Below are 24,380 nucleotides of genomic sequence, written 5' to 3'. Positions count from 1 at the left end.
ACTGCAGTCAATCCAGTCAGTATACAGAATGTTAATGAATGCAGGCTACATTCATACCTCATCTTGATAGCTGCCTCTATACGCTTTCTCCAGGCCTGAATCCAAGAAATTCAAGCTGAATTTGTTAATAGGAGGTTTGAAGAAGTATTCGTCCATTAGCCTGTAAATATAGAAAAACAGGCCAAATCAGTGTTAATGTCAGAAAGGCCAAAATTCATCGCCACAAGTTACATATTGAAGGTGGGAGAAGAGGAGAAACAGATTAGGCAGATGGACAAACGGCCGTTTTAAAAAAAAAAAGAACAAACTTGCAAATATATAGCACCTTTTATGTCCTCATGATGTCCCAAAGTGCTTCACAGCCACTGAATTGTAGCTTTGGTGATGTTGGTTGAGGGAGGAATGTAATCCAGGACACCTGGAGAACTTCCCTGCTCTTCTTTGAATAGTGCCATGGGATCGTTTACACCCACTTGAACAGCCAACTGAACCTCAATTTAACATCTCTTCTAAAAGACGGCACTTTTGACAGTGCAGTGCTCCCTCAGGGTCAGCCTTGATTATGTGTTCAAATCCTGCTTGAACACACGACCTTTGAGAGAATGCTACCACTGGGCCAAGCTGGAATTGGTGGATTTTCCCAAAACATAAGACCTGCGACAATTTGTTGGCAGCTTTTGTTGGGGACGGGGATGGGGGAGAAGAGTGAATCTGGCTGTGGGCTGCACTTCATAACTCTTCCGATCCTAACCATTTTAAAACCATTATGTTGGATGGACACTGAGCATGCTGAACAGAGCACACTTTTAATATAGTTGAAAGTCCCTACAACATTCCACTTAAAGTTGGAAGAGTGGAAGATAGCACAACTTTGAGGTATGAAGTAAAGTCTAATACCAACACAGCCCTGCTGAAAGCGAAGCATGGGTGAGGACTGTGAAAAAGCTTCCTCATGTAAACCTCAATGAAAAGCCCAACAGTTTGAGGGCAATCAAGAAATAGATTAAACCTGTTTGTTATTAATCGCTGGGGTTGAGACTGTTGTGATTAGAGGCAAAGAGTGCTGAAATCCTTCAGAGAATGCACACATGGGCAGGCAATTTTCAATGGTAACTACACCAGAGAGAAGGGCATGGAGAGGAACCTGCTCACGTTTGCTTTCAGCGGATTAGTTCTAACAGATTTCGGACAATCTTTAAAACAAAATCTTAAAAGCACACTTTCTTCCCCAAATGTGTATAAGTTCCCATTCCATTCCTCTTAATAAGGATTTATCTGCTAGACCTGTATTTGAATTATACCAATCTTATAAAATTGGAGGCACACTGCAAACCGATCTCTGCTTCAAATGAACGGTAGAACACAGCTTAATTTCTTCAGGTAACGAGCCAAAGCTAGTTTTTTTTTTAATAAATAAAAGAAAACCATATCAGGCTATATTTCTATTTTCACAATTAGCGTGCTTCAGTGTTTTAAGTCTCTCCGATCTGATAAAGCCTGTGACCATTAACGTGGAAACCCTAATGGTGAAACAGGTGGGGGTTCAAATCTAATTAACAGTCATGTTCTGTAGATTAAGATAAAGCACGGCTGAACTCTGCCATAAAAGAATAAAGAGCAAGCAAAACGAGAAAATGGAACTGCAATCCGGCATAAATAATAAATGGAAAAACAAGCTAGCAAAAGAAAAAAAAACTGCAGTAATCAGGTGGTCGAAGGGAGCCGAAGCTTGATTTCCAACCATGGCCCCCATCATGCTTGGAAGTGTGGAGATATTAACTTGGATGGGATTCAGTCATGGATTTCACGTAGGACTCTAGTTATAGCCAAGACCGAGCGCTGTCAATTTCCTTGTCAGCAATTCCTAGTGTCCCCAATTATTTATCCTGGATGTGTCCCCAAATGATTAATCAAAACAGAGAGTCTGAATCCAGGAGGCAGTAATTCACTGGCCATAGGCCAATCTTTAATATTTAGATTCTATTAATTAATTTCTCTTTACAGCCCCGAATAGGTCGGCGCACTTTGCGACATCTAATGTTTGGACAAAGACTCAAGAACAAGAGCTCGCTTGTTTGTCAGGCAGCTTGCTTCTATTTACGAGCTGGTAACTGCTCTCAGAACTGCAGAACATTACTTAATCAGGCAGCACCCAAGAAGTGTTATTTTGAACCTCCCACAGGGGAAGCTAGCAGTGGCGGAGTACGGGTTCCTCATCTGTTGTTTGGCATACTTATGGCTTCCTACCTAAATGGCCAGGATTTGAGACGCTGTTTGTGGTCTTTGACTCAACTCAAACGCATTACGAGTTAAACATTTCTAGAACTGTAAAAATGCTGGGACCCTGTGTGGGTGGAAAGGTAAACCACTAGGGACCAGAGTGGCTATGCGCTGTGTTTAAGTTTCTGGGAAAGAGGGGGGGGAATGACAGACTGTGGGAGATGCTAGAATTCGGCAGGGCAAGCTCATTGGGTCAAACAGACTTTCTTGCTCACAGTGAATTCCACTGTGTCTCAGAATTGCTAAGTCAATACAGTGCACAGCAAAAAGCTGGCACTGCGTGGCTTGAACTGTGCCTTCAGCCAGCTGAGCACAATCGAAGGCAGAAAGCTCGCACCCCATCCCCCTCAGCTGAAGGAAGTTGCAAGAAAATGGGGGGAAAAGTAAAATCTGAAATGTTGTTGCAGCCTTCAAAATGGTTAAATAGCAGTTTGTTAAGGCGCAGGTATACCCCACTGAAATGCTGTAAAGGATATTTCTACAATTACTGGCAACCCAATTAGCCTTCATTACTTTGCTTATAGTTAGTATCACTGGTTAGAGACACAGTTTGGAGAACTGACATGGGCAGGGAATTACTGCCCACTCAACACTGCAGGGGAACTTCACAATGTACAGCATAAGCCATAAAAATGGATGCAAAGTTGTTTTAAAGTACTTCCTGCTCCTAACTGCATAGGAACAGGGGTAGGCCATTCAGCCCCTCATGCCTGTTCCACCATTCATTTAAATCATGGCTGATCTGTAGCTCAATTCCATCTACCCGCCTAACAAAACATACCTGTCCTCCTTAATGACACTGACAAACTGAGCGTCCGTTTTCTCCCGGATCTGCTTGGAGCGCAGCGGAAGCAGTCCATCCAGCTGCCTCTCGCTCTGCAACATCTCAAACAGTGATGTCTGGCTGTTGTTTAGCTTCTCTTCCTCTGGGGGGCTCAGCAGGCCGTTTTGGGCCTTTAGACTTCGCCCTGCTGATGGTGCCTACATGAGAGAGAAATGGCTCGGTGACCTCACCACGTTACAGAACAAAAGGCACATTTAGAAGCTGTTACACAGTTAACCTGTGCTTGAAGCCTTCTTGGATAAATTCTAGCGATTGCACAGCAAATACACCCAATGTGAAAGGTGGGCAAAAAATTTCTTATGCAAGAGATCCTGAAACATTAAATATATTGAAGTAAATGGTCTCTACTACACCATGTAATCAAAGCCTATTGAGAAATTGTCTTAATTACTTTTATAATCATACAATTCTAGCTCAAGATGAAAAATGCCATAGTTGAAATGTTTGCACCTTTATTTAGGAAATGGTAACTTTATATAGAATTAACAGTGCAGAAACAGGCCATTCAGTCCAACTACCTTATGCTGATGCTTATGCTCTACACAAGCCTTCTCCCTCTCTACTTCATCTAACCCCATCAGCATATCTGTCTATTAATTTCTCCATCATTTACTTACCTAACTTCCCCATAACTTTTTCTGTATTGAAACCATTAATAAATCAAGACATCACCACGACACATGCTTAGAGCAGTGTGGTAATACTTCAGAGTCCGAGCCCAAACTCAGCTGGAAAATTATACGATTGGATATAAAACAACAAAAAAATCCTCTAATTGCACTCTGTTAAAATTTTTTTTTTTTTTTTTAAGAAGTTGCACCTTGTGCCAAGTTTTGGTGCTACAAAGTCTACGTCTGCTGTCGATTGGTACCTTGGCAATTTTGCGCTCATCTTGACAGCCATTCTGCACAGTGCTTTCCTCTATGCTGGCATCGGGTCCAGGGACCAGCATGACACTGCAGGATGGACACATAGGCTGGAAAAGAAAAGGCAGGATACAGGTTAAAAGGAACATCTTTACAAGAGGCCTCAAATATTATTCAGTAGAGTCCTCATAACACTATGCCCCATCTCAATTCAACTGTCGCTTAGTTAGCAGATGCACGGTGAGCCACCCACTCTCACTAGCTAGGGTTTGATATATTTGAAAGGAATGTACAAGTGTTTTTGCATTCTTCACTTCAGTGGTCTGTCCAGAAAATTTTGTGCTTAGTTGCTCTCAGCTGATAGGTGCTACAATTGGCTTCAGCAGCACTTAGCTAGGAGGGAAAAAAACACAAAATCATCCAGGGTTTCTGGTACTTAATATTCTCTCCCTCCCTAGTGGAGGGCTATGCTGTGATATCCTCTATGGTTGAATAGCATGATGGCACTCACTGTCTAGACTCGCACATGAAGATGGGAATATCTCTTCCCGGGTCTTATCTATTAACAGCACACATTACATTACACACACTCCTCACACTGCAAGAACGCAGCTTTCAGAACAGACAGGGGACTGTCCTACAGTTTAGTACAACACAAAAAGGAATTTCCTGGAGGAAAAAGGAATGATCACATTTGTGCTGCATTTCTAATGATTCGTACCAAGTTCTCCCATCAGCACAAAACTTACAGCAGTGTAAAAGCAATATGTTCATGTACAAATTACCACTGCGACACTATAATGAACACATCTGTAAGCCACAGAGAGTACATTCAACCAGGATGAATGCAGTTTTTCATTTTTACGACTATAGAGAAAATAGCACCATGCATCTTAGTTGAAGCAGAGCCATACCACAGTGATACATTACCCACTAAGTATAGACTTTCTCATTCTTTGAAAATTCAGACTCCAGACACAAATAGGAACTGCCACTGTCCGACAAGGGAAAAAAAATTATACAGGGTACCAAATCAAATCTGTGCTTTAGGTCCTTATTCAATCTGCTGTACATATGGCTTTGCACTGGAGCCAAAAGCAGGCAGCAAGCATTCATTTGCTCTGGACCAAATTCATGTTCCAAGGGCATTGAGTGAGTTAACACAATTAGAACCTGGGTTCCAATCTAGAGCAAGTGGCATGAAAATCTATGCCCTCAGTTAGATGTAACAAGCCCAACTCTAGCTTTTGCCATCTTGACTTTCCCATTTCACTTGGAGAGTGACCATTGTCCAACAGTGAGTCAGAATGAGCATTTTGTGCAAAGTAAAAATATCAGCTTCTGCTCAGCGCACATTGTGAGAAACTAGGCATAGAACAGAAAATATAGCAACACTGTCATTAACCCAACAATCTTGGTAATCAAACATTTGTACCTCAGAAAATCCAGTCTCAGAATAAACACTGACTACAGTACACCTACTACTGAATATCCCATTCATTAATACTGTACTCAGTAGATAGTCAAGGACAAAGGTTGTCTGATACTAAGTATATTCCGCATGCACAGGACATGTTCTATATCTAACCTTGTTATCTTACAACACAACCATACAAATGGAAAAAAATGGCTTTGTAGGTTTAGTGGGCCAGGAGAGAAGGTGCCTATCTGAAGTCAGCTTGCAAGATTCATGAAAATCTGGGTAGGTAATGCTGTTGAATATCACCTTTATATTTGACTGCCAGACAGTGAGGGGACCATGCATCTACTGTCAATAACACTTGCTAAACATGTCCATAGATACATAAAGGACCTGGTTCAGCAAATGATCCATCCTGCTCTGACAACAGAAGTTCAAGATCCCAGATTTGCTAATCCCAAACCAATATTTGACATGGAGGTTACACTTCAGTTAGTTCCCACACAAAGAGGTCATGTCCATTTACAGGAAAAATCAACATCAGAAAGTTCTTAATTAGGTCCATAAAGCCTGATGAAATGTAACCTTATTTTCGAGTTAATTATTTGAGAGTGTATTTACACCACACGTTCGATGTTGTTACAAAGCTGTTTCAGTTTTGCAGCAAAGCTAAGTTTGAGTGGCGTAAATTGGGTGTTAAGTCTGAAGTGACTGATGCAAAGTAGAGAGAGACTCAGTCTGCTGAATTCAGGCTGCGGTTACACTTTAACTATAAGACCGCTTCATACCGACACTACAGCTGTAGTGTAAATGCACAGAGTGCCTTGCTTAAAGCGCACAGGAGTTAGAGGTTAAACGAGGACTATAACAAATTAAATGCTGCCACACTGACCACAAATACACGTAGGATCAGTATGAACCAAGGGCACTCCCCTTAATGGCTGGTTAGAGCAGCATAAACAGGGACCATTCAACAGGATGCCTATTTATTCTTCAGTGTAGAACTTGTTTTGTGTGGGGGATGGGACAAGAAATTAAAACAAACTTTAAAAAAAAGACTACCTTTTACAGTATTGTCTGAATGTTTGCCAACAGTTTTAGACTGGCTGCAGTCCTTAGTTGCATTTCCAATAACTTGCAAAATAGAACAATCAGCACAGCCTAAGCAAAAACGTGCTGCACTAAAAGGCATCTGGAGAGAGTATTAAAATCACAAGACAGTCAAACAGCTGGCAGACATTTACTCCAGTAAACAGCCAAGTGCGAGAATACAATTCCAATCAACTCTCTACTCCCTTTCTTAAATGACGCACAAAGGGCACCAAATTGCATCAGGGAATGTGTATAAAATTTCCATCAAGACAGCACACTTCACATATAACTGGCAAATAATCATATTGATTTGGACATTTTATTGCAGGGGGTTTGACACTTCATCCCCTTCCATCACTTCAAGTGGAAGACCAAATGAAACATAGAAAATAGGAGCAGGAGTAGGCCATTCGGCCCTTCGAGCCTGCCCTGCCATTCAATATGATCATGGCTGATCCTCTATCTCAATACCATATTCCCGCTCTCTCCCCATACCCCTTGATGGCCTTTTGGGTCTAGAAATCTATCTAGCTCCTTCTTAAATATATTCAGTGATTTGGCCTCCACAGCCTTCTGTGGTAGAGAATTCCACAGGTTCACCACCCTCGAGTGAAGAAACTTCTCATCTCCGTCCTAAACGTCCTACCCCGTATGCTGAGACGGTGACCCCTTGTTCTGGACCCCACCCCCCACCCCAGCCAGGAGAAACAACCTCCCTGCGTCCAATCTGTCTAGCCCAGTCAGAATTTTATATGTTTCAATGAGATCCCCTCTCATTCTTCTAAACTCGAGTGAATACAGGCCGAGTCGACCCAATCTCTCCTCATACGACAGTCCTGCCATCCTAAGAATCAGTCTGGTGAACCTTCGCTGCACTCCCTCTATGGCAAGTATATCCTTTCTTAGGAAGGAGATCAAAACTGCACACAATACTCCAGGTGCAGTCTCACCAAGGCCCTGTATAACTGCAGTAAGACATCCTTGCTCCTATACTCAAACCCTCTTGCAATGAAAGCCAACATACCATTTGCCTTCCTAACTGTTTGCTGCACCTGCATGTTTGCTTTCAGTGACTGGTGTAGAAGGACACCCAGGTCCCTTTGTACATCAACATTCCCCAATCTATCACCATTTAAATAATACTCTGCCTTTCTGTTTTTTCTTCCGAAGTGGATAACTTCACATTTATCCACATTATACTGCATCTGCCATGTATTTGCCCACTCACTCAACTCGTCTAAATCACCTTGAAGCCGCTTTGCATTCTATGTAATGATGTAACAAAAGGTGTTCCGCCCATCCCCTGTAGGGTTCAGAATCGCAACAGCTCCAGGGTTTTAATGCAGTTTCAATCAGATTGGGTTACCAGAGTCCTACTTCCACCATACTTATATAAAAATGTTTGTTTGGCTCCGTGACCATCGCCTCTGAGTCAATCGTTGTGGGCTCAAGTACCACTCCAGGACATGAGCATATAAATCCCGGCTGATACTCCAGTGCAGTACAGAGGGAGTACTGCACTGTCGGAGATGCTGTCTTTCAGATGAGACTTTAAATCAAGGCCCTCTCTGCCTGTTCAAGTGCATGTTGAAGATCCGATGGCACTGTTTGAAGAGGGCAACATCCCTCAAAATACCAAACAGACTAATCACTTTTCTCATTTATAGTTTATGGGTCCTTGCTGTGCGCAAAATGGCTGTTGCATTCGCCTACATAACAGGGACTACACTTCAAAAGTAATTAATTGGCTGTGAAGAAATGAAAAGTGTTGCATAAATACAAATTATTTTTCTTTCTTTCATACTTGGGTTTACTGCAAATGTTACGAAGCAGGGGCAGCATAGTTGGGCAAGTGGGGTTGTTTCTGCAATCAGTTCTCTCCACAAGAAATTTCCGACTTCAGTCACACTACTGTGGCGAAGCACCAAACCAAAAGCAAGTGTTATCCGCAGTGAGGGAGTGTGTCTCCCATGTGAGGAAAGGCCATTTGGCCATCAAGCCCACTCTTTCTAAAATCCACATCTGATTATTCTACCATGGATCCACCAACACCTGTAGATCCACTATTTTAAAGAACATTAAGTTCCTTCCCCTAAAATCAGGCAACGCGGTTAATAGTCCATAGTCCTTACCTCCCTTCGCAACAGATATTGATTCAGCTCTTTTTGAAGTTGGCATCTGAACCCAAATCAACCACTTTAAAAGTCTTTCCCAAATTGTCACTATTCTATGGGGAGCGGAATGTTTGTAATCTCCAATTTTGCTTGAAATTTGTGAATTTTGTACTCATGTCTTCTAGTCCTGTGCTCATTGTTCAAGTTAAACAACCTGTTTATTGTAACCTTATTGATACCTTTCATTATTTAGAAGACCCATATCAATGGAATGCATTTGAAATGGTTTCCTAGAGCAATACGTCATGGAACCAACCAGGGAACTGGCTATTTTAGATCTTGTATTGTGTAATAAGACAGGGTTAATTAGTAATCTCACAGTAAAGGATCCTCTGGGCAAGAGTGATCATAATAATGATAGAATTTCATATTGAGTTTGAAAGTGACGTACTTAAGTCAGAAACTAGAGTCCTAAACTTAAATAAAGCTAATTACATAGGCATGAGGGGCGAGTTGGCTACGGTAGATTGGGAAACCAAATTAAAGGGTATGAAGGTTGAAAAGCAATGGCAAACATTTAAAGAAATATTTCAATATTCTCAACAAATATACATTCCATTGAGAAATAAAAACTCCACCGGAAGAGTGATCCACCCGTGACTAGCTAAAGAAGATAAGGATAGTATTAGATTAAAAGTGGCCTATAACGTTGCCAAGAGTAGTACGCCTGAGGATTGGGAGAGTTTTAGAAACCAGTAAAGGACGATCAAAAAATTGATATGAGAGAAAACAGAATTATGAAAGAAAACGAGCAAGAAAAATAAAACTGGACTGTAAAAACTTCTACAAGTATGTAAAAAGGGAGAGTAGCAGCAAAATTAAATGTCGGTCCCTTAGAGGCTGAGACAGGAGAAATTATAATGGGGAAATCAGGAAATGGCAGATGCGTTAAACAAATATTTTGTATCTGTCTTCACAGTAGAAGACACAAAAAACATACCAAAAATAGTGGGGAACCAAGGGATAAATGAGAGTGAGGAACTTAAAACAATTAGTATCACTAGAGGAAAAAGTACTTGAGAAACTAATGGGACTAAAAGCTGATAAATCCCCTGGACATGATGGCCTACATCCGAGGATTCTAAAAGAGGTGGCTGCAGAGATAGTGGATGCACTGGTTATGATCTTCCAAAATTCCCTAGATTCTAGAAAGGTCCCAGCAGATTGGAAGGTAGCAAATGTAACCCTGCTATTCAAGAAAGGAGGGAGAGAGAAAAATAGGGAACTACAGGCCAGTTAGCCTGACATCAGTCGTCGGGAAAATGCTGGAATCCATTATTAAGGAAGTGGTAACAGGGAACTTAGAAAATCACAATATAATTAGGCAGAGTCAACATGGTTTTATGAAAGTGAAATCGTGTTTGACAAACCTATGAGAGTTTTTTTTAAAAAAGGATGTAACTAGCAGGGTAGATAAAGGGGAATCAGTAGATGTCGTATATTTGAATTTTCAAAGGGCATTCGATAAGGTGCCACATAAAAGGGTGTTACACAAGGTAAGGGCTCATGGGGTTAGGGGTAATATATTAGCATAGATAGAGGATTGGTTAATGGACAGAAAACAGTAGAGATAAACAGGTCATTCTCAGATTGGCAGGCTGTAGCTAGTGGGGTGTCGCAAGGATTGGTGCTTGGGCCTCAGCTATTTACAATCTACATTAATGACTTAGATGAAGGGACTGAGTGTAACGCATCCAAGTTGGCTGACGATACAAAGCTAGGTGGGAAAGTAAGCTGTGAGGAGGACACAAAGAGACTGCAAAGGGATATAGATAGGTTAAGTGAGTGGGCAAGAAGGTGGCAGATGGAATATAAATGTGGGGAAATGTGAGGTTATTCTCTTTGGTAGGAAGAATAGAAAAACAGAATATTTGAATGAGTGTCCTCGTACAAGAAACACAAAAAGTTAGCATGCAGGTATAGCAAGCAATTAGGAAAGCAAATGGAATGTTGGTCTTTATTGCAAGGGGGTTGGACTACAAAAGTAAGGACATCTTACTACAATTGTACAGGGCTTTGGTGAGACCTCACCTGGAGTACTGTGTACAGTTTTGGTCTCCTTATCTAAGGAAGGATATACTTGCCTTAGAGGCAGTGCAGCAAAGGTTCAGTAGATTAATTCCTGGGATGAGAGGGTTGTCCTATGAGGCAAAGTTGAGTAGAATGGGCCTATACCCTTCTGGAGTTTCGAAGAATGAGAGGTGATCTCATTGAAACATAAAATTGCGAGGGCTTGACACGGTAGATGCGGAGAGGTTATTTCCCATGGCTGGGGAGTCTAGAACTAGTCGGCATAGTTGCAGAATAGGGGTCGGCCATTTAAGACTGAGGCCAGGAGGAATTTCTTCACTCAGAGGGTTGTGAATCTTTGGAATTCTCTACCCCAGAGGGCTGTGGATGCTGAGTCGTTGACTATATTCAAGGTTGAGGCAGATAGATTTCTGGACTCTAGGGGAATCAAGGGATATGGGGATCAGGCGGAAAAGTGGAGTTGAGATTGAATATCAGCCATGATCCGATTGAATGGCGGAGCAGGCTCGAGGGGCCACATGGCCTACTCCTGCTCCTATTTCTTATGTTTTTATGTTGTCACCGCAGTATTTGCTCCAGCAAAGTAAGTTGTCATTTGGGCCATTCTTCATGACATGGTCCCCAAGACCTGGAATCATCCCAGTCATTCTTTTCTGAACCCCTTCTAATGCATCTACTTCCTTTGTGTGGTAGGATGACCTCACCACTTGTCTGTAAAATGCCAGTATACTGCTCTCTCCTAATCCTTCCTCCCCTTTGATCTCCAACTCAATCTTTCTCTCCTGTTCCCTAGCTCTATCCCGTGTCCCACTAGGCAGCTTGACTGGTTGTGGTTTGGCTGCTTGATGGTAACTTTTCTGGTCTGTAGGGCTCAGTTGATAAAGTCACACAGTCATCAGGGAGCGTGTTTTGTATGTTTTAATTGTACTGTGTGAAATAGTGTACATATTGAAGTATTTATACAAAAAAAAGGTAGTGCAGAACACTAGAAAATGCAACAAATAAGGGATTTTTAAAAATTCAATATTTTATGGGGGTTAGGGGTTGACTGACTACTGAGTGAAACATCCTACTTGTTACCTTATTGACTATTCAATTAATCAAAATCCAGGTTCTTTGCAGAGATCGTTAACCAAAATATATCGGGGGCAAGGTAGAAATTCTAACAAGATAGTCAAACTTAAGGATCACAAGTCTGTTCAGTCACATAAAATATGCAGACAGTTTGCAGTTGATGTCACACAGCTTGACTCACTCACCACTGTCAGTGTTGGCCATTTTCAAAAATAAAAATCACCGGTTTGGAATTACGGAGGAGCAGATGTGCAAATGGGATACGTGGCTGGCTTTAATATATTTTTCTAAAACTTGCCCCGAATTGATTTCTAGGATTCACCTTCAAATATGACCTTGCATTTAATTGGTTTACAGCGGAATGTTTTCACTCTGCCTGGTTTTAGTGTTTACATCAGAATGAGCATGTGGAACAGTGAACAGGAAGTCTCACCTTAAGTGCCCCTTTTAAAAAAAAGTCATACTTACATTTATGTAGCACTATTAACAGAACAAAACGTCTCAAGCTACTTCACAAAAGTGGAGAAATTTGGATAAAGGTCGAGAAGAGGTAAGTTTAAAGGAGGGTTTTAAAAGCAGGGAGAGATGAAAAAGGCAGAGGGGTTTAGCGAGAGATTTGCAGAGCAGGGAGCAACAACTGAAGGCTGTGATGGTGCAGAGTTGCGGGGTTGTACAGTGGATCAGACTGAAGAGCAGGGGATGTGAGCTGAGAAGTAGGGCTGGAGGATGTTACCGAGGTATGGAAAAGGCACTTCTGATTTTGTTAAATAAACTGAAGTAACCAAATATTGAAAAGAAGAGGTTTTTTTGATTGCGAGATCAGCATTCAATGCTTAGAGTCGTCGCTAAGCCCAAGGTGAAGGAGTTAGACTAGCAGCACTAGGTCATTATTCCAGTGGTGCACCAATTCATCTCCCTCACAAGGTCTGCTCCTCCAAACTGGCTTCCTCCAACCAGATCAACACTTCCTGTTTAAATAGATTTAAAAGTTCTTGCTCAGTTAAGGTATTTTTTTTAAACCAGTACTGACGGCGAGACACCTTTCCTTTCTCTCCTCCCTTTAGCAAATATTTCCACACAATGTGACAACGGTCTTGCACTAGTCAAAGCTGCATGCACACTCACCTTAGCTTTGTTCATCGTGTTGCTAGGTTGCGCCACTTCAGCGGCAGTATCGCTTGCAGTTTCTCGCTGCTGCTTGGGAACTGTAAGAGGGCTCGAGTCTCCCATATCAAGGTGAGGTAACGTGGTGTGGGAGCAGGTGCACAGCGAATGAGCCAGCTTTCTACCAGAAATAAGGAACGTCTGCAATCCTGTGAACGAAATAGACAGGAGTTTGTCAAATCAAAACACTTTACCATTCTAGGAAAGGTGCAACTAGAGTCAGAACATATTGCCACGACAAACTTAGAAACGTAACTCTGAACGTACAAGTGGCACAGAAAGAAAAGTTTTTTTTTGCTACGAACTGCTCAAAGCAAAGTCAACTACATTTTGTTGAGGTCTGTAAAACATTGCCAGGGCCAATGAAAATCAGTTGCTTTATGTAAACGGCTGACAGTAGTCAGTTTAGTGCTGGGTAGTGGGTTGGGCAATGCTGATAACAGCCCCACATTTTTGTAAACATGGGCAGATAAAACACATTAAATGAAGAAACCTTTCATTGTCCCAGAAGTGAAAGAAAAATACCCGTTCTAATAATATGAACCACACATATCTGCTCCCTTTGTGTTGAGTATTCTTAGATCAGGACCCTCGCTCCATGTAAATATCAATATCCCATTCACAAAACATTCACTGAGCTGATCATTCATATTCAATTGAACACCATGGATGTATGTAATATAAATATCAGTCTGCTCCATTTAAAATGTAAGCAACCTTTGCCACATCGCTTTAACTCATCTCAAGAGCTGACTGACAACTGTAGAGGTGGAGAAATACTGGAAAAAATTGGAAATCTGAAGTAACAGGACTTTCTGGGAACATACAGTATGGGAAACAAGGACACACTGGTCTGCAACAATGGATTTCATTCATCGTGAAAAGCCAGCATCCTGATGAGTCCCACTCAAAATGTTAATCTGCCTCTCAAATGCTGTTTTACCTGCTGTGGATTTCTAGAATTTTCCATTGCTGCTTATCTACATAATCCCTCTCAGTAAACCACAGAATCATTCACTATAACTGACAGATTTCAGAGCTCATATAGAAATTGAGTACTATATATAATGACCTACACCGACTTAAAGGAGACTTCTCTACAGTTTGACAGCATCAGTCAAAAGGTGCTCCTGCAGGACGCTGGAACCCCAACACACACCATGGGGCAGAAGTAGACAGAGTTAGCCTAAAGTTTGCCCCCCAATATCACACTGGGGAGTGGAGGAGGAGAATCTCTGATACCAGTCTCCATTTTTGATTCTTTTCCCCCCAACTAATATGTCACCTCTTAGTTGAATAAAAATATTCAGAGTTAATTTCCTAATGTTGGCAAAATTATGCTCCAGGCAGCTCAAACATTAGAAGTTTAGCTGGCACTCGGAAGCTGGTGAGATGAGCTCCTCCGATATAGAGTTCAGTTGTTGGTGGGCAGAGTGCAACGCGAGAGCTGGCAACAAAACTTGGGTCAGCATCTGTTCAAATTTTACGCATCGCACAGTACAGCTCACAGACTAAAAACCTGCAGTGTAATTAGCCCTCCCAAGACTCTGCCTCGGAGGAGTAACCATTCTTAACTCTCTCTCCACACTGGTCCAAAGACCATAATTTGCTTTCAATGTAACGGTGAGGCTAATGGTGCGCGTTGTTATTTATGCATAAATGCTACAGCAACGGCAGGCAGTTAAACGCGGAAATCCAAAAGTTGTTTTCCGAGATGCGCCATTCGTCATTAGCTTTGCAAAAACAGCATTTGCTGTCTGCCTTACCATTGAAGTGCATCAAAAGGCGTGAAGTTGCAGTATTTGCATGGTAGATATGAACTAAACTCGGCACTTGTCCATTTCAGTCTAAGTACCATTTTAATGATGTGATAAGTGTTAATTATTGCCAGTCAACCTCTAGCACTGAAAATTAACTATTACAAGTGTGGGATCTCATTCCTTCAGGTTTTAATTGTTGTTGGAGATTTAAAAAATGTCAAATTTTAAATAAAACTTTTTTTAAAAACTTTTCCTTTGCCTCTTTTTTCTCTCTCTTGATCCAATCTTTCTTTCCCTCTTGTTATATATCTTTCTGTACCTGATTTGACATTGAATTCACCCATTCTAACATACACTTCCTTCTCAGTGCTCACGCTATCAATTTCACAATCCTTCAATCTGATTGGTTCAAGATACGCAGTTGCTCACTCAGGTCCTAGATGTCCGGTTTCCCTTACTGCAGATGCCGTTAGATGCTCCTGCCACGGCAAATTATGGCCCAATATCCCAGGACAGATCACTGGAAAGCCCTTCAGCTCAAGCCAGCGGCTCCACCATTTCAGCAGGGATCAGTGCCCTTGTCCGTCCTGAATGCTGCTCTAAACCAATCAATGTTGAAATTCCATTAACAGCTTATTACACAATGGCAGAGAAAATGAGGATTGAAGGTGGTCATTTTATTATATAATGTGGTGCTCATTTTATTAAAAAAAAATACAACAACGCCATAGCTACAGCATTCCTTATAGGACAACAGTCTAATTCCTCCCAGCTCGTAATTCAGTCAATCTTCTAGTTTTTACACCCAATGTTCGAGAAGGAAAGAAAACACAAAACGCTAGCCTTGTACACTGCAGAATGTGACTGGTTCTGCTACAGGGCAAATCAACGTTCAAACTTTCAGAAGGGAAACTGATGTCTGCAAAGAAACTATAAACACTCCACCCTGAGAAAGACTGCTCTGCCAGTTCTTCCAAAGCACTTGTTCAGTTATGACAGAGGAACATAAACATTTCCAGTAAATGCTGTATGTAGCTTTAAGCTGCTCTAAATGACTCACCAAACCAGCCAGGCTTTGGTATCCCGACCATGTTTGTCAGACAATTTAATTGCTTACCAGTTCCAGTGTGATCTGCTTCCAATTTAAAATTCGCATCCTTATATTCAAATTCCTCCATGGTCTTGCTCCTCCCTTTCTCTATCCTCCTCCAGCCCTGCATTCTTCCAACTTAGGCTCCTTGTGTACCCCCCACTCCCTTTGCCCCACCATTAGCAGCCATGCCTTCAGTCCTCTAGCCCCTAAGCTCTGGAATTCCCTTGCTAAACCTCTTCACCTCCATCTCCTCCTGCAAGAACCCCCTTAAAACCCATCTCTTTGTCCAAGTTTCTAATATCTCCTTCTTTGAGACCTTTTTCTACATTAAAGATGCCATATAAATGCAAGTTGTTGATCTAGCACCCAGATCATTCTGAAGGGAAGACAGAGAGGGAAGTCCAAGAATCTCAGGGTTTTCCATCACTTGCTTCTGTAAGGTGAAACAGTGCTCAGCAAGACCTCTAGATCAAAGTGGTCATGAGGTTTTAGTAAAACATAACGTGGTCTGTGTGAAATATTCACATTGCTGTAATATAGCCATTTTTTTCCACAGTGGATGTGAATGAACTTTTTATACTAGGTATCTTGAAGGGAAGAGAGGTGATCTTAGAGGTATGCAAGCCTGTAAAAAAAAGTATGAAAAAGATGAATTTGGAAAACTAAATTGTCAGAAGGACAAGGAGCCACAGGTTCAAGCCAGTAAAAGGTAAATTTAGGACTGGTATCAGGAAGTTCTTCACACAAAGGGTGATCAATGCATGGAGCAGACTCTCAGATAGGTAGTGGAGACTAAGGCTCTGGAATCATTTAACAAATTAGATACTGCAAGGGTCATTCTGTTTTTAAAGGCTGGGATTCAATAGCAGTTAATGAGCAGCACAAAACCATATTATTTTTCAGTATTTATTATATTTCAAGTTCAATAGCTCGACTCTCAGCTTGACACTTCTGCTTCCCAATATTCTGGTCTTTGTTGCACAATTTAGTCACTAGTCTACTACAATTCCAGATGGTTCTGATCGTGGTAAGGGAAAGTTTTGACCAGTAACACATGCTGCCTCTGAAATGCTTTCAATTCTAGACTTGCTTTGTGTGTAATTTCTGTGAACTCAATAAGCCAGAAAGAATAGGCTGCAACAATCATTACTGTAAAGCAGACCCCCACCTCCCATAACTGAAGCATAAGCAGGGTCATGTCAGTACAACTGAAATTGTTTTGCAGAATTCACAACTTGCTTCATAAGTGCAACCCTATTCAATTTAAGATCTAACAGTCTGAGAAATGCATCAACAGCAAAAGAGGTGATTCATTTAAGAGAAAACCACTGCACAGAATCAAGATTTCCTTTCTAAATTCACCTTACCCCCGTAAACATGCTCGAAGCTGCTACTGATGTAACTAAAAAATAAAAATGCCTGCCTGGTATATTGCCATAGCTGTCAAGGAAAAACAGACATTTCAACATCTACACTGAAGTGCTAAAAAATTATAAACTATTTGGTACTTTTGCACACCTGGTGATAAAATATGGAACAGTAAAGTGCATTTTTGGAGTTAGTCCATGACCACAACTAATAGGTTGCACAACCTTTAATGGGCAAGGAAGCTCAAATGACAGTCAACTGCACTCTATTCAAAAGAATCCAACTGAGCTTATTTGGTGATAACTTATTTGAAAGTCTTTGACTGGATACAAAATTGGCTAAGGGACAGAAAGCAGAGTAGTGGTAAACAGTTGTTTTTCCAGACTGGAGGGAAGTATACAGTGGTGTGCCGCAGGGGTCAGCATTCAGACTACTGCTTTTTTTAAAAAAAATATATATTAATGACCAGGACTTGGGTATAGGGGGTATAATTTCAAAGTTTGCAGATGACACGAAACTTGGAAATGTAGTAAACAACGTGGAGGACAGACTTCAGGAGGACATAAGCAGACTGGTGAAATGGGCACACACATGGCAGATGAAATTTAACACAAGTGTGAAGTGATACATTTTGGTAGGAAGAATGAGGAGAGGAAACAAACTAAATCGTACAATTTTAGAGGGAGTGCAGGAACAGACACACCCGGGGGTGTATATACACAAACCTTTGAAGGTGGCAGGACAAGTTGAGAAGGCTGTAAAAAAAAAGTTTATGGGATCCTGGACTTTATTAATAGAAGCATAGAGTACAAAAGCAAGGAAGTTATGCTAAACCTTTATAAAACACTGGTTAGGCCCCAGCTGGAATATTGTGTTCAATTCTGAGCACCACACTTTAGGAAGGATGTCAAGTCCTTAGAGAGGGTGCAGAAGAGATTTACTAGAATGGTACCAGGGATGAGGGACTTCAGTTACTTGGAGAGATTGGAGAAGCTGGGGTTATTCTCCTTAGAACAGAAAAAGTTAAGGGGAGATTTGAAAGGTGTTCAAAATCATGAACAGTTTTGCTGGAGTAAACAAGGAGAAACTGTTTCCAGTGGCAGAAAGGGTGGTAACCAGAGGACACAGATTTACAGTGATCGGCAAAAGAGCCAGAGGCAACATGAGGAAACTTTTTTCCCCCCACATAGTGGGTAGTAATGACCTTGAATGCACAGCCTGAAAGGGCGGTGGAAGCAGATTCAATAATAACTTTCAAAGGGGAATTGGACAAATACTTGAAGGGAAAAAAGTTACAAGGCTGTGGGACCAATTGGATAGCTCTTTCAAAGAGGCAGCATAGGCACAATGGGCCGAATGGCCTCATCCAGTGCTATACCTACCATGATAACGTCAATTCCATTAATCTTAACGCCTCCAACCTGTAGATTAGAATTTCATCAACTCTGCTGCTGCCTGTTTACAGTTTAACTGTTCCTGTTGTCATAATTAAAATTACACAATTACTCTGCCTCTAACTTTGCCATCAATGGATTCAAATTTGTGACTAGGTGTTTGCATTAGAGAACGCACAGCAGCATTCAGATCTGCACTATTGGAAGGAGGTGTTGAATAAAGGCCCCACACTGCCCTCGAGTGAAAATAAAAGAGGGAACGAAGAAAGACACAAAAACAGCAAATTAAGCAAACCTTTGGCTGTCTCATACTTTCTACAGGATGGTGCAAAAACATAAGATGTTTGCTGCCTACTCTCACTCTTCCAAATTGTGTACTGTGGCATGGAAATTGGCATTAAAAATGGGTGGAGAGTGATGGAGAGACACACACAAGGCCATTGCTTTACAACAGTTATTACCTACCTACCTTGTAGGGGCTTCATTCTTTGAATGATGCACATACTCCAGAATGCTAAAGTTACACTGGCTGATCAACTGTTCTGAGAAACCACATGGTGGGTTATGTCTCGTGATATTTGACATTAAAGTGCGTTGACGCCCCTTGAATGTGTTCCGACTACCTTGGTGTGAATCACTACGATATATTCCGTCCAGACTAGATACTAACCACAGGGTCACACTGTTGACGTGTATAGAGGGTCAGATTAATGGCCCTGCCCAGTTTGATTACATACCAGATGATAGCAGTGCTGTCTATCTGGAGACACTCAAACGTCCCCTAACTCAGAATCTGAAAGCTTTGGGAGGGCTAAATGTGCTGCTTGCAATTTGAGCCTATTTATGTGCCAGTTGAACTTATCTGTGGTACACCTGCCCCTAGTCCAGTCACACTGGATGTGGGCTCCCTACCAATACAGAGAAGTGCCTGTTACCCTTTGGTGACATCTGTAAGCATGAAATCAGTTTCCACATGTATGCCGAAAACACCCAGCTGTACCACTCCATTACCATCCTTAACTCCACGACCACCATTGTGTCGTCAATGCCAATGTCAGAACCAGAGAATCTCCAAGACTGAAACCATCCTGTTAGGCTCCCAACAATAAATCTGCACTCTTGCCCTGACTCCATTCCCCTCCCTGGCAGCATGTAACCTCAGTATCCTGTCTGACACGAGACTCAGCTTCATATCCCTTGGTTTAGCAATCAAGAACGTTTACCTCTACATCAGTTTGCCCATGCCCTTACTTCATCTCCATCGCAAACATTTATCCACATTTTTACTATCGCTAGGGGAATTTCTCTAGTGTCCTGCTCACTGGCCTCCCAAGCTCCACCACACATAAATGCCAACTCATCCAAAGCTCCACTTCCTGAATCCTGTCTCAGACCAAGCCCACCACTGGCTCCCCAACCCCTAATTCCCTTCACTGGCTCCCCATCCCCAAATTCAAAATCCTCTCCCTAGTTTATAAATCCCTGCATGTCCTTACTCCACCTAGCCACTGCCAGCTCCTCCAAGCCCTACACATTCCAGTCTGTGCCCTTCAATCTGATGACTTTGGTCTTCAGTGCATACTGGACCTTCCCTCCACCATTAGTGGGAGAGCCCTCAGTTGTCTCCACCCTTATCTGCCTAAACCCTTCTGCCTTGCTACCTCTCTCCCCACCTTCAAACCCTGTTGCTTCGACCATTGCTTTCAATAATCTGCCTACACTTGACTGCTTGGTAACCATTTTTTCTTCTGTGAAGCTCCTTAGATCTTCCCAAGTTAAAAGGTGCTACATAAATGCAGTTTGTCATTGAGGAAGTGGTGACTGCAACAAAATCCTTGGAGAATGTTATGTTTCTAGGATCTTCTAAAGAGGGGAGCATACCAGTATGTTAGCCAGGGGGATAGAATCTCAACAGAGAGTTCTCACCTCACTGTATCAAACCCTCCTAGTAATGCATGCGTTATCGTTTATAAAAATGTAGAAGTACAAACAAAAATTGTTGAAGCCAATCATAAAGCAAAGGCTCTATATCAAAATGTCAACAAAGCACAGACCAAAGGTGATAAGCTGATTGCAGGCATTAGTTGTGCAGTATAATCCTGGCACTGCCCATGAATCCAGCTAGTAACACCGCAGTCCACTTGATGCCCAATAAATTGAGATGAGTGTGGTCTCTTGGTTTGCACCAGCTGAACTTCATTGAAGCCCACTGGAAATTATCAGTCCCATTCTCACTTTCCAACTGATCCTCTCCTTCCCTCATGACGTCACTCTAGTAGAGGATAAAACAATCTAGATTCAGGAAAATGCTGCTCAAGTCAGACAAAATAAACCGGTCTATCGTTTTTCTCTCTCTGTTTGGCATCTGCTCCAACCAAGACTGTGGACAAACCATGTGGGCATTACAGTAAGCTTTCTCATCCCAGCAAATCTGCACCGTGCCAGTGTCACCTCTGGACGAACTGACTTCCAAAGCTACAAACGCTGTACTCCAAAAAGGTTAGAAACACTAACTTAACTGGAAAAAATTCAGTGTAACGCGAGGTGAGGACATGCATGGAGAGCTCCAGTTTTAAATATACACTGCATTAGTGCAGTATAATGCTGGCAGCTCAATGATCTATCACATACCAGTTCTGCAACTAGAATTTCCAATCCAGCAAGTCTCACTTTAAAGTAAATCTTACTTCACTTGTGACCTTCAGTAACCTGAGTAAAACTGGACCTCATAGAAATTAAGAACGTGTGGCCTTAATTCACAGTGCATAATAGCCCCATACCATTCCCTTCTCATGCCCTATAAAGTTACATCAAAACTACAGCACAGAAACAGGCCATACGGCCCAACTGGCCGATGCCAGCGTTTATGCTCCACATAGAATCATAGAAAGATACAGCACGAGGCCATTCGACCCATCGAGTCCGCACCAGCTCTATGCAAGAGCAATCCAGCTAGTCCCACTCCCCGACCTTTTCACCGTAGCCCTGCAAATTTTTTCCTTTCAAGTACTTATCCAGTTCCCTGTTGAAGGCCATGATTGAATCCGCCTCCACCACCCTCTCAGGCAGTGCATTCCAGATCCTAACCACTCGCTATATAAAAAAGTTTTCCCCTCATGTCATCTTTGGTGCTTTTGCCAATCACCTTAAATCTACATGCTCTGTTCTTTGACCCTTCCGCCAATGGGAACAGTTTCGCTCTATCTACGCTGTCTAGACCTCTAGTTTATATTGCCTCTCCTCGTTCTTCCTACCGAAATGTATCACTTCGCATTTTTCTGTGTTAAATTTCATCTGCCACGTGTCCGCCCATGCCACCAGCCTGTACATATCCTCTTGAAGTCTATCACTATCCTCCTGTTTACTACCATTCCAAGTTTTGTGTCATTTGCAAATTTTGAAATTTTGAAATTGTGCCCTCTACACCCAAGTCTAAGTCATTAATATATATCAAGAAAAGCAGTGGTCCCAGCACTGATCCCTGGGGACCACTGTACACCTCCCTCCAGTCTGAAAAACAACCGTTCACCACTACTCTCTGTTTCCTGTCACTTAGCCAATTCTGTATCCATGTTGCTATGCCCCCTTTATTCCATGGGCCATAATCTTGATAAGCCTACCATACTGCACTTTATCAAACGCCTTTTGAAAATCCATATATACATCAACTACAATGCCCTCATCTACCCTCTCTGTTACTTCATCAATAAACTCTATCAGGTTAGTTAAACACGATTTGCCTTTAACAAATCCGTGCTGGCTTTCCCTAATCAATTCACCCTCATCCAAGTGATTTAATTCTGTCCCGGGATTATCATTCCTAACTAAGCATGGATTTATGAAAGGGAAAGAGTGTTTGATAAACCTACTGGAGTTTTTTTTTGAGGATGTAACTGGTAGAATAGATAAGGGAGAACCAGTGGATGTGGTTTATTTGGATTTTCAGAAGGCCTTTGATGAAGTCCCACATAAGAGGTTAGTGTGCAAAATTAAAGCAGATGGGATTGGTGGTAATACACTGGCATGGATCGAAAATTAGTTAACAGACAGGAAACAGTAGGAATAAATGGGTCTTTTTCAGGGTGGCAGGCAGTGACTATTGGGGTACTGCAGGGATCAGTGCTTGGGCCCCAGCTATTCTCAATATATATCAATGATTTGGATGAGGGAACTAAATGTAATATTTCCAAGTTTGCTGACAACACAAAAATAGGTGGGATCGTGAGTTGTGAGGAGGATGCAAAGAAGCTTCAAGGCGATTTAGACAAGTTGAGTGAATGGGCAAATACATGGCAGATTTTTTTTAAAATTCGTTCATGGGATGTGGGCGTCGCTGGCGAGGCCAACATTTATTGCCCATCCCTAATTGCCCTCGAGAAGGTGGTGGTGTGACGCCTTCTTGAACCACTGCAGTCCATGTGGTGAAGGTTCTCCTACAGTGCTGTTAGGAAGGGAGTTCCAGGATTTTGACCCAGCGACGACGAAGGATCGGCGATATATTTCCAAGTCGGGATGGTGTGTGACTCGGAGGGGAACATGCAGGTGGTGTTGTTCCCATGTGCCTGCTGCTCTTGTCCTTCTAGGTGGTAGAGGTCGCGGGTTTGGGAGGTGCTGTCGAAGAAGCCTTGGCGAGTTGCTGCAGTGCATCCTGTGGATGGTACACACTGCAGCCACAGTGCACCGGTGGTGAAGGGAGCGAATGTTTAGGGTGGTGGATCAAGCGGGCTGCTTTGTCCTGGATGGTGTCGAGCTTCTTGAGTGTTGTTGGAGCTGCACTCATCCAGGCAAGTGGAGAGTATTCCATCACACTCCTCACTTGTGCCTTGTAGATGGTGGAAAGGCTTTGGGGAGTCAGGAGGTGAGTCACTTGCCACAGAATACCCAGCCTCTGACCTGCTCTTGTAGCCACAGTATTTATATGGCTGGTCCAGTTAAGTTTCTGGTCAACGGTGACCCCCAGGATGTTGACGGTGGGGGATTCGGCGATGGTTATGCCGTTGAATGTCAAGGGGAGGTGGTTAGACTCTCTCTTGTTGGAGATGGTCATTGCCTGACACGAATGTTACTTGCCACTTATCAGCCCAAGCCTGGATGTTGTCCAGGTTTTGCTGCATGCGGGCTCGGACTGCTTCATTATTTGAGGGGTTGCGAATGGAACTGAACACTGTGCAATAATCAGCGAACATCCCCATTTCTGACCTTATGATGGAGTATAATGTGGATAAATGTGAAGTTATCCACTTCGGAAGGAAAAACAGAAAGGCAGAGTATTATTTAAATGGTGATAGATTGGGAAATGTTGATTTACAAAGGGACCTGGGTGTCCTTGTACACCAGTCACTGAAAGCAAACATGCAGGTGCAGCAAACAGTTAGGAAGGCAAATGGTATGTTGGCCTTCATTGCAAGAGGATTTGAGTACAGGAGCAAGGATGTCTTACTGCCGTTACACAGGGCCTTGGTGAGACCACACCTGGAGTATTGTGTGCACTTTTGGTCTCCTTCCGAAGAGAGGATATACTTGCCATAGAAGGAGTGCAGCGAAGGTTCACCAGACTGATTCCTGGAATGGCAGGACTGTCGTGTGAGGAGAGATTGGGTCGACTTGGCCTGTATTCACTCGAGTTTAGAAGAATGAGGGGGGGGATCTCATTGAAACATATAAAATTCTGACAGGGCTGGACAGACTGGATGCAGGGAGGAAGTTTCCCCTGGCTGGGGTGGGAGGGGGGGGGTCCAGAACGAGGAGTCACAGTCTCAGGATATGGGGTAGGACATTTAGGACTGAGATGAGGAGAAATTTCTTCACTCAGAGGGTGGT

General features: G+C 42.4%; 1 protein-coding gene across 2 annotated transcripts in view; it reads right to left on the bottom strand.

The window, feature by feature from the left end:
- The window catches only part of adcy9 (adenylate cyclase 9), a 124,056-nt gene that overhangs the window by 16,463 nt on the left and 83,213 nt on the right, over positions 1–24,380 (bottom strand). For both annotated transcript variants that reach the window (XM_068003584.1, XM_068003586.1), the window contains exons 2-5: positions 12,907–13,094; positions 3,996–4,100; positions 3,062–3,261; positions 58–160 (exon numbers count right to left, since the gene is read on the bottom strand). In XM_068003584.1, the coding sequence (XP_067859685.1) occupies positions 58–160; positions 3,062–3,261; positions 3,996–4,100; positions 12,907–13,094 (596 nt within the window). The remainder of the gene's footprint in view (positions 1–57; positions 161–3,061; positions 3,262–3,995; positions 4,101–12,906; positions 13,095–24,380) is intronic.

Source organism: Heptranchias perlo, chromosome 22 (assembly GCF_035084215.1).
Source record: "Heptranchias perlo isolate sHepPer1 chromosome 22, sHepPer1.hap1, whole genome shotgun sequence".
NCBI lineage: Eukaryota > Metazoa > Chordata > Chondrichthyes > Hexanchiformes > Hexanchidae > Heptranchias > Heptranchias perlo.
This window is presented reverse-complemented; position numbering and strand designations above follow the sequence as displayed.